The sequence below is a fragment of the Salmo salar genome, chromosome ssa16, assembly GCF_905237065.1.
Source record: "Salmo salar chromosome ssa16, Ssal_v3.1, whole genome shotgun sequence".
NCBI classification, from domain to species: domain Eukaryota; kingdom Metazoa; phylum Chordata; class Actinopteri; order Salmoniformes; family Salmonidae; genus Salmo; species Salmo salar.
The window spans coordinates 86,590-98,512 of record NC_059457.1 but is presented as its reverse complement, the minus strand read 5'-3'; the positions used below and the strand labels follow the sequence as shown (position 1 = coordinate 98,512).

The following is an 11,923-nucleotide window of genomic DNA, read 5'->3' as shown; positions in this document are numbered from 1 at the left end:
ATGTGTATTAATATAGTTGATGATATTGTTATGTGTATTCATATAGTTGATGATATTGTTGTGTGTATTAATATAGTTGAGGATATTGTTATGTGTATTCATATAGTTGATGATATTGTTATGTATTAATATAGTTGATGATATTGTTATGTGTATTCATATAGTTGATGATATTGTTATGTGTATTCATATAGTTGATGATATTGTTGTGTATTAATATAGTTGATGATATTGTTATGTGTATTCATATAGTTGATGATATTGTTATGTGTATTCATATAGTTGATGATATTGTTATATGTATTCATATAGTTGATGATATTGTTATGTGTATTCATATAGTTGATGATATTGTTATGTGTATTAATATAGTTGGTGATATTGTTAAGTGTATTCATATAGTTGATGATATTTTTGGTGGACAGTGTTATAATAGTCCTACTCTCCTTAAAATGTTTTTGATATAAATTAGATGTGTGGGGTCAATTTGTTCTGTGCCCATCTGTGCCCATCTGTGCCCAGGGTGATCGCTCCTGCACTATCTAGAATCTAAAGGATTCTTTGGCTGTCCCCATAGGACTTGCCTGATTTATACTGATACTGGGTTAACCCTATAGATACTGATACTGGGTTAACCCTATTTATACTGATACTGGGTTAACCCTATTTATACTGATGTTGTCTTCTGGGTTCATCCTTGTAGCTGTCTTTATCAACAGGGTGAAATGTAACAAATGACATCAGAGTTGGGAGATAACCAGTCCCTGTTTAAATCACCATGACAACCATTTCATTATTTCTCCAGAGCAGCAAGGGAATCTAGAGACTCAACCTTTGTAGAATCACAATCATCTTTTTTCGCCAAGTACATTTACACTTACAGGAAAATATTCCTGCATCAACAGAAAATGTGAATAATTATGTGAATTAGAATTAATGGACATTTTTGTAGTGGTTGATCCGATTTTCGTAAGGAAAACTCAGGTCTGAAATTTCTAAATTGAAATTACAAACTTCAGAAGCCTTTTTAAACCTCTAATACACGACAAGTTGATATGGTGCTGCTGGTGATAGACAACATTTAGAGACAGAATACAGACAGAAGAGTTTATAGTAAGTTTCCCTACAACATTATACACAACTAGATAGAGTGAACATAGAGCTATAAGAGAATGAACAGTGGATATACAAATATACAGTGGCTATACAGTTGATATACAGTACAGTGGTTATACAGTTTATATACAGTACAGTGGATATACAGTTTATATACAGTACAGTGGCTATACAGTTGATAAACAGTACAGTGGATATACAGTTGATATACAGTACAGTGGGCCACAGCATGGGGAAAGAAAAATATGATCACCCTCTTGCAGGAAAACTAAAACGTGTCATGTATTTGAGTGTATTTAAGGTAAAAAAAAAGGTTTCTGAAGATGATAAATTCCACTTTTCCATTTTAAAATTGTTCATTAATTATAATCCACATAATAATTCAAATGTCCTGTTTCAGCGGGATTATTTTCCTGCTGCGGCAAACAGGTTCAAATTAAGATCCAACATCTGTAGCAATATACCTCTCTCTAATGTGTATGACTATATCAGGATATATATACCTCTCTGTAATGTATATGACTATATCAGGATTCACTTTTGACCATTTGACATCTTTTATTTACTGTTGTTTAGGCTGGTTGAATGAGTTGCCTATGAAAGCTACTTCATCTGCAAGAAAACAGGCGGCTGCACCAGTGACGGAATGCTGATCTCAGGTAACTTATTACTAACAGGGTCAAGGCTACTTTATATGTCCCATGATTTTCTAAAATGGTCACTCATTACTTTAGTTAGCTATATATCTCGTATTAGGGCTGTGTTGCTTTTGGGAGAGAAAAGAAATTGTGACTATAGCAGGTATTGAACCCGGGTAAATTATCACTAGTCAGAACCTTAACCTCAGTATACATACATTATAAAACATCATCTTAATATCTGATATTGCGAGTAAACAACCTCAGAATTGAAAAGAGTGCATCTTCCAGCCCGCCAATAAATTACATCATGCAACCCTCCCTGTTAGTAAATTTACCTCAACATGCCCCTCGCTTGCTCGAGAAGGCAGAGTGGCCCGCTGCTGGTTGATGAATTTGACATTGAACGTACTAGGAAAATACATTTTTCTTGACTAAAGTAGGGGGAGTGGTGGTGTATCCAGGGAGTAGTACTGAATAATGTGTAACTTCCTCTTGCATTAGCAGTGTGGAAAGGGACAGAAAGAAACACGGGGAGTGGTGGTGTGTCCAGGGAGAACTAAACTAATATTCTGAAATGTCATTTGTGGTCTTATGCTGCCATCTATTGGAATTATGTACCAACTGCAGTAGTACTGAACAATGTGTAATTCCTAACCAAAGGAATTGCAAAACATAAAATGTTCTATTTCATTTTACCACTTACAACCATAACATAACGATGTATTGCTTAACAAAGAATGAAACTGACATACACCAAAACACCCTACATTTAGTTAATTATATAAATATATTTTAAATAAACAATTTATTTAGATGGGTGACATTATCTGCCAAAGTAACAGCCCTGTAGACCAAAATATTCAAATTCCATTTCCATAAAAGTTAGGTTACAAAGTTTGTCATCTTTCAAAGCAGAATGACTTTCCCATTCTTCCTCAACTGTAGTCTGTGATATACCATTTTTTAGCTCTGAGTCTCTACTTTTATCTAATGTAAAAAACACATTTTCAAATGTTGCTACATCAGACCGAATCGAGCCGGTCGGTCACATTTGACTGTACAAAACCTATCAGTACTACTGATTTCTCTGAGAGTGAGGCAGATATATATTATTACTGTGTAAAACCTAGCAGTACTACTGATTTCTCTGAGAGTGAGGCAGATATATATTATTACTGTATAAAACATAGCAGTACTACTGATTTCTCTGAGAGTGAGGCAGATATATATTTTTACTGTGTAAAACCTAGCAGTACTACTGATTTCTCTGAGAGTGAGGCATATATATATTATTACTGTGTAAAACCTAGCAGTATTATTATTATTATTGACAGTTACCATGGAGATGAAATGTCAGAACTACATGTTCATGTGATGCATTAAATCACCTGACTGTTTCTATGTCTGTTAGTAAATGTTTTATTTCTAAGTGATACTTAATAAAATAGAACAATTAACATTCAATAATTAGTTGTCACTGTGTTAACCACAACCAACATGCTGGATCTCTGTTTAGTTGTCACTGTGTTAACCACAACCAACATGCTGGATCTCTGTTTAGTTGTCACTGTGTTAACCACAACCAACATGCTGGATCTCTGTTTAGTTGTCACTGTGTTAACCACAACCAACATGCTGGATCTCTGTTTAGTTGTCACTGTGTTAACCACAACCAACATGCTGGATCTCTGTTTAGTTGTCACTGTGTTAACCACAACCAACATGCTGGATCTCTGTTTAGTTGTTACTGTGTTAACCACAACCAACATGCTGGATCTCTGTTTAGTTGTCACTGTGTTAACCACAACCAACATGCTGGATTTCTGTTTAGTTGTCACTGTGTTAACCACAACCAACATGCTGGATCTCTGTTTAGTTGTCACTGTGTTAACCACAACCAACATGTTGGATCTCTGTTTAGTTGTCACTGTGTTAACCACAACCAACATGCTGGATCTCTGTTTAGTTGTCACTGTGTTAACCACAACCAACATGTTGGATCTCTGTTTAGTTGTCACTGTGTTGACCACAACCAACATGCTGGATCTCTGTTTAGTTGTCACTGTGTTAACCACAACCAACATGCTGGATCTCTGTTTAGTTGTCACTGTGTTAACCACAACCAACATGTTTTATCTCTGTTTAGTTGTCACTGTGTTAACCACAACCAACATGCTGGATCTCTGTTTAGTTGTCACTGTGTTAACCACAACAAACATGCTGGATCTCTGTTTTGTTGTCATTGTGTTAACCACAACCAACATGCTGGATCTCTGTTTAGTTGTCACTGTGTTAACCACAACCAACATGTTGGATCTCTATTTAGTTGTCACTGTGTTAACCACAACCAACATGCTGGATCTCTGTTTAGGGGTAAGTGCTCTAAAATGAGTCTCTCTGGGGAACATGAGACCAAAGCTAAGAGGTGAGACAACAATACTGTTTAAGAATGTCTGTATGTTGCCACGCTACTTTTATAGCCTCGCTACTGTAAATAGCCCGTCTTTTTACTGTTGTTTTATTTCTTTACTTACCTATTGTTCACCTAACACCTTTTTTGCACTATTGGTTAGAGCCTATAAGTAAGCATTTCACTGTTGTATTCGGCGCACGTGACAAATAAACTTTGATTTGATTAGATATTACGTTTATTTCCAATATTTCCACAGTTTTTATCACATTTGTGTTTTTTCAAATCAAGTGTGACATTTTAAACTGGAAATTACAAACTTTAGAAGCCTTTTTAAACCTCAAATACACTACAATTTTTCATTTCCTGCATTGCAGGAACATTTCTGACTCAATAGATGATCAAATTAAGATACGGCAACTGTCCTGTAAGTGTCTCTGGGGCCGGTTTCCTGATAGTGATGGCATTTAGGCTTACAAGTGTTTTAAAGATGTGTCTTTCCTACAAATACCGAAGATATAACATGAGTTTCCTAAAACAGAGAACGGTCGCTATGTGCGTCGTTCTAGCGTATGTCGATACTGATATCCTCAGTCAGACCAGTAGAAACTGGATCAGCAGCACTACAAGGTATCATGTCTGGTGGACAGGTCAGAGTTCATATCCTCAGTCAGACCAGTAGAAACTGGATCAGCAGCACTACAAGGCATCACGTCTGGTGGAGCATGTATCATTACTGATAGGATGGAAAGAAAGGGAGTGCTGCTCTCAGATCAGCTTTCTCCATTCAAATCTTTCCTTAACATCATAATTATCTCACAATATTGATGAAGGCTTCCAGACAATAAAAGTAATTACAGCATTTACACACCCTTTTTGTGGCTATAAAGAACCCTTTGTTATGTTCGCAGCTGTCTGTCTATGAACATAGTATAATGTTCCCAGCTGTCTGTCTATGAACAGAGTATACTGTTCCCAGCTGTCTGTCTATGAACAGAGTATACTGTTCCCAGCTGTCTGTCTGTGAACAGAGTATACTGTTCCCAGCTGTCTGTCTATGAACAGAGTATACTGTTCCCAGCTGTCTGTCTATGAACAGTGACTTCTCCATGCATCATCCTGTCAATTCCAGTGGTGGTGGATCAATTACCTTTGACCAAAGACCTGTCACTAGTCACAATAATATTACTAGTGAAGAGGAGAATCTTCAAGATGTCGTCATATAGAAATGTTTTGTAATGTGTAGTTTGTTGGAACTAAGTTTATTAGAGGAATTACTGCACTCTCCTTTATCTCTGTAGTGGATGGTCTACTCTGTTACAGGATCAGTATCACTCTCTCTCCTTTATCTCTGTAGTGGATGGTCTACTCTGCCAGAGGATCAGTATCTCTCTCTCCTTTATCTCTGTAGTGGATGGTCTACTCTCTTAGAGGATCAGTATCTCTCTCTCCTTTATCTCTGTAGTGGATGGTCTACTCTGTTAGAGGAGCAGTATCTCTCCTTTATCTCTGTATTGGATGGTCTACTCTGTTAGAGGATCAGTATCTCTCTCTCCTTTATCTCTGTAGTGGATGGTCTACTCTGTTACAGGATCAGTATCTCTCTCTCCTTTATCTCTGTAGTGGATGGTCTACTCTGTTACAGGATCAGTATCTCTCTCTCCTTTATCTCTGTAGTGGATGGTCTACTCTGCCAGAGGATCAGTCCAGGTGTGCAGTATGTCAGCAGGTTCTGAGGGATCCGGTCTCTATCACCTGTGGACACAGGTTCTGCAGACAGTGCATCACCAGATACTGGGAGAAACCTGCTCCTTCAGGAGACTATAACTGTCCTCAGTGTAGAAAGAGATCCAGAACACTTCCTGTACTACAGAACCTGAGGGAACCCAATGATGCAAGAGGCTCTGAAAACAGTAAGAACACTTGCAGACCTGTGCTAAGTCAATACCTCAATATGATTTAAATGTAGTTAACTACAATAATATGATATAATATAAGTTACTGTAGTTGTGGAAGATCCACTTTTCATCCTGTCAATGAATGTGTCTCATACACATCCTTTTTCCTCTTCCCTTGTAGTGGAGGACAGCCTGCAGAGAGCTATAGTAAACCATAAAGACAGTCTAAAAAGGAGGTAAGAATGTGTGATAGAAGGCATCGAAACAGCAGGGAACCAAACTCCCCTCAACAGGATTTACACAGAGCTCTACATCACAGAAGGAGAGAGTGAAGGGGTTAACAATGAACATGAGGTGTGGCAGCTAGAGACAGCATCCAGGACACCAACCTCACATGACACAGCAATCCACTGCAATGACATCTTTAAACCCTTACCTGGCCAAGAGAGACGCATCAGAACTGTGCTGACCAAGGGCATCGCTGGCATCGGGAAAACTGTCTCTGTGCAGAAGTTCATCCTAGACTGGGCTGAAGGGAAGGCAAACCAAGATGTGGAGATCATATTTGTGCTTCCTTTCCGGGAGCTGAACTTGATCAAAGATCTCCAGTACAGTCTTCTCAGACTTTTAAATGACTTCCACACAGAACTAGACATAGGCAATGCAAAGAAACTCACTGCCTGTAAAGCTATGTTCATCTTTGATGGTTTGGATGAAAGCAGACTTCCATTGGATTTCCAGCACGTTGAAATGGTGTCTGATGTCACCCAGACATCATCTGTAGATGTTCTGCTGACAAACCTCATCAAGGGGAATCTGCTTCCCTCTGCTCTCCTTTGGATAACCTCCTGACCAGCAGCAACCAATCAGATCCCCCCTAAGTGTGTTGACCAGGTGACAGAGGTACGAGGGTTCAATGACCCACAGAAGGAGGAGTACTTCAGGAAGAGATTCGTTGATGAGGACCTGGCCAGCAGAATCATCTCACACGTAAAGACATCAAGGAGCCTCCACATCATGTGCCACATTCCAGTCTTCTGTTGGATTTCTGCAACAGTCTTTGAACACATGTTGAGTACACACAAGAGGAGAGAGATGCCCACGACTCTGACTGAGATGTCCATACACTTCCTGCTCATTCAGACCAGTCTGAAGAACCAGAAGTATCATGGAAGAGATGAGATGGATCAAGAGGAGCTCATGGAGTCAGATAAGGAAATTCTTCTGAAGCTGGGGAAGCTGGCATTTGAAAATCTGGAGAAGGGTAATCTCATGTTCTCTGAAGATGACCTGAAAGAGTGTGGCATTGATGTCAAAGAAGCCTCAGTGTACTCAGGAGTGTGCACTCAAATCTTTAAAGAAGAGTCTGTGTTATTTCAGAGAGTGGTGTACTGCTTTGTTAATCTGAGCATTCAGGAGTTTCTCTCAGCTGTTTACATGTACCATTCTTACACAACCAAGAACATGCATGCACTGAAGCCCTTCCTCAAGGGAAAGTCTAGAGGTGCGTCTGAAGAGCTAACCTTGCATGAGCTGCTGAAGAGTACCGTGGATAAAGCCTTGGAGACTAAGAATGGACACCTGGACCTTGTCCGCTTCCTTCATGGCATGTCACTGGTGTCCAATCAGAAACTCCTACGAGGTCTGGTGACACAGACAGAAAGCAGTCCAGAGAGCGTCCAGAAATCAATCCAATCCCTTAAGTTGATGGACAGGAGGAACATCTCCCCTGAGAGGTGCATCAATCTCTTCCACTGTCTGATAGAGATGAAAGACCATTCAGTACAGGAGGAAATCCAAGCGTACTTGAGGTCAGATAATAGATCTACAAACCTCACACTTGCTCAGTGTTCAGCGCTGGCCTACATGCTGCAGATATCAGAGGAGGTTCTGGATGTGTTTGACCTAAAAGAATACAAGACATCAGAGAAGGGTCGTAGAAGACTGGTCCCAGCTGTGAGGCGCTGCAGGAAAGCTCTGTAAGTATTCATGTAAATATCGTACGCCAAAATAAATTGTAGTTACAGCAGTATTTTCATTGGCTGACTGCCTCTGTAAGTAATCATGTGACTATCCCTCAGACTAAACTTTACTGTATGTAGGAACAACAGTATTTTAATTGGCTGAAGAAACTTTCTATCAGCTGAAAAATCTTAAACAAAATACAATACAAACTGATCAGAAAAGTTGCATTATTGAGCTATGAAAGGGAAAGCTAAGCGTAACATTTTAATACAACCTGTCTGTCATTGTATTTATTCTGTGTTGGCAGACTCACTGGCTCTAAACTCACAGACACATCCTGTAAAATGTTGGACTCAGTTCTCAGTTCAAACCTCTCACACCTGAGAGAGCTGGAGCTGAGTAACAATGACCTGAAGGATTCAGGAGTGAACCTGCTCTCTGCTGGACTGGGGAATCCCCACTGTAAACTGGAGACTCTGAGGTCAGTATTCCTGTAGTTGGTCAACAAGTGATAACTGTTCACCAGATCCACATGTGTTTACCAGGAACACATAGTCCACACCATATGTGTTTGGACAGTGAAGCTTACAGTTTTAAATTTGGTGCTATGCTCCAGCATTTTGGATTTGAGATAGAATGTTTCATATTAGGTGACAGTACAGAATATCAACTTTTATTTAAAGGTATTCATACATATATATTTTACCATTTAGAAAACAAAGCACTTTATGTATCTAGTTCTCCAATTAGACGAAGTCTTGGTTATTTGGACAAATTCACTTATATTGTATTAAAGTAGTCATAAGTTTAGTATTTGGTCCCATATTCCATTCCTGCAGTGATTACATCAACCTTGTGATTCTACAAACTTGTTGAATGCATTTGCAGTTTGTCTTGGTTGTGTTTTGGATTATGTTTTTCCTAATAGAAACTGAATGGTGAATAATGTCCCGTCATTTTGGAGTTACTTCACTTGTATTGTCAATAAGAATAGAAGATGTTTCTGAACACTTCTACATTCATGTGGATGCTACCATGATTATGAATAATCATGAATGAATCGTGAATAATGATGAATGAGAAAGTTACAGAGGAACAAATATCATACCCCTTCTGCTTTTGGTAATGGTGAGAGGTTAGCATGTTTTGTTGTAGCCTCTGTTATTGGTAATGGTGAGAGGTTAGCATGTTTTGTTGTAGCCTCTGTTATTGGTAATGGTGAGAGGTTAGCATGTTTTGTTGTAGCCTCTGTTATTGGTAATGGTGAGAGGTTAGCATGTTTTGTTGTAGCATCTGTTATTGGTAATGGTGAGAGGTTAGCATGTTTTGTTGTAGGCTCTGTTATTGGTAATGGTGAGAGGTTAGTATGTTTTGTTGTATCCTCTGTTACTGGTAATGATGAGAGGTTAGCATGTTTTGTTGTAGGCTCTGTTATTGGTAATGGTGAGAGGTTAGCATGTTTTGTTGTAACATCTGTTATTGGTAATGGTGAGAGGTTAGCATGTTTTGTTGTAGCCTCTGTTATTGGTAATGGTGAGAGGTTAGCATGTTTTGTTGTAGCCTCTGTTATTGGTAATGGTGAGAGGTTAGCATGTTTTGTTGTAGCCTCTGTTATTGGTAATGGTGAGAGGTTAGTATGTTTTGTTGTAGCCTGTAACTTTCTCACTCATTATTATTCATGATTCATTCATGATTTTTCTTAATCATGGCATCATCAGGATTAATTTAGAAGTGTTTAGAAACATGTTATCTATTCACTTAGACAGAAAATTACTCCAGTCATCATTCACCATTCTGTTACTATTGAGCAAAACATAACCCAAAACAACCAAAACGAACTGCAAATGCAACCAAAGAGTTTGGGACCAAATACTCAACCTTTTACTACTTTAATACACTATAAGTGAATTTGTCAGAACACTTATGACGTCAAATGGGGAGACTGGATACATAAAGTACTTTTATATTTTTCTAAACGGTGAAACAGATATGTATTAAAATACCCTCAAATAAAAGGTGACATTATATACTGTCACCTCATATGAAACATTTGATCTCAAATCTAAAATGCTGGAGTATAGAGCCACATTTAAAATGTTAGCTTCACTGTCAAAATAGATATGGTGTGGACTGTATACTCAAAACAATCTAAATCTGATACCTCACTGTCTGTCTTTTGACTGATGCTGCTTTTTAAACTGGTCTGGTCAGTCTACTCAAATATTTGTACTATACATGTTTCTCTCTACAAGTAATACTTTGGTAATTTTTCATTTCTAATAGTGAGACATCCGTTTATGAATAGATATGCAGGTTTCAGGACACTGATATATCTGAAAATGTAGAAACATATATGCTGCCACTATTTTCACCACCAAAGAATATCAGTGTGATTTTAATATGATTTGACTCTTTGCTGGCTGTCAGGCTGTCTAGTCACAGAGGAAGGCTGTGCTTCTCTGGTCTCAGCTCTGAGGTCAAACCCCTCACACCTGAGAGAGCTGGACCTGAGCTACAATCACCCAGGAGACTCAGGAGTCAGACTGCTCTCTGCTGGACTGGAGGATCCACACTGCAGACTGGAGAAACTCAAGTATGTAGAGGGTTTATGTCAATGTTCATATCAGACATGTTTGACTAATCAGGCTAGTTAAGACAAACATTCTTACCACCACTTGGCCAAAGTTATATGCTGACTGTGTGTGTGTGTGTCAGTGTTTGTGTCTAGTGTGTGTGTGTGTCAGTAATGTGTGTGTGTGTCAGTGTTTGCGTCAGTGTGTGTGTGTGTCAGTAATTTGTGTGTGTGTGTGTGTGTGTGTGTGTGTGTGTGTGTGTGTGTGTGTGTGTGTGTCCAGTGACAATCTCTCAATGACACAAACACACACACACACACTGGATACACACACACACACACACTGCACACACACACACACACATTGGACACACACACACAGACAAACATTTGCTTGAAGTTAGATTCTATATATCTGTGTGTGTGTGTGTGTGTGTGTGTGTGTGTGTGTGTGTGTGTGTGTGTGTGTGTGTGTGTGTGTGTGTGTGTGTGTGTGTGTGTGTGTGTGTGTGTGTGTGTGTGTGGGTGTTCAGGTGTATCCCTCAATGACTGTCTGTTCTTCTGCTTCCCACTACAGTGTGGAACATGGTTGAGAGAACAGAATGAAACCTGGGCTTAGAAAATGTGAGTGTTGACTGTTGTGAAGAAAATGACTAAGAATAAGTCTTAATTCAAGTTAAGTCAAAGTCAAAGACCACTATCATTACTTACTTGGTCATATTAAATATCAGCTGTAGTTCTACAGAAGCAGAAATCAGGGACACCAAAGTTTACAGAGTTGCTTTGACAATGTGTGTCTGTGTGTGTGTGTGTTGCGTGTTCGTGTAACATAAGGAATGTGTGTTTGTGTTCATGCATGCATTCAGGTGTGTGTGTGTGTGTGTGTGTGTGTGTGTGTGTGTGTGTGTGTGTGTGTGTGTGTGTGTGTGTGTGTGTGTGTGTGTGTGTGTGTGTGTGTGTGTGTGTAATTCATGGGAATAAGTGTGTTTCATATTACCATACAGTATAACATATGATCATTCAACAAGTCTCAAGTTACCTTAACTTCTCCTTTTGATATCTAGAAACATCTACATTTAAATGAATTAGTGAAAAGTGAGTTAACATTCTAATGTGAATGATGATGATTTCTAATATGTCTGTGATCTCACACTGGACCCAAACACAGTAAACAGACTCCTCTCTCTGTCTGAGGAGAACAGAAAGGTGACATGTAGGAGAGAGGAGCAGCCGTATCCTGATCACCCAGAGAGATTTGAGGACTGTAGACAGGTGCTGTGTAGAGAGGGTCTGACTGGGCGCTGTTACTGGGAGGTAGAGT

The 11,923-nt window shown here is 39.0% G+C and overlaps 1 protein-coding gene across 1 annotated transcript; it reads left to right on the top strand.

Moving 5' to 3' along the window:
- The first annotated feature begins 4,163 nt into the window (after nt 1–4,163).
- LOC106600021 (NLR family CARD domain-containing protein 3-like) lies at nt 4,164–6,917 on the top strand. Its single transcript, XM_045696916.1, has 2 exons — nt 4,164–4,182; nt 6,307–6,917. Exons 1-2 carry the CDS (start codon nt 4,164–4,166, stop codon nt 6,915–6,917), a joined length of 630 nt encoding a protein of 209 aa, XP_045552872.1.
- Nucleotides 6,918–11,923: the final 5,006 nt, after the last annotated feature.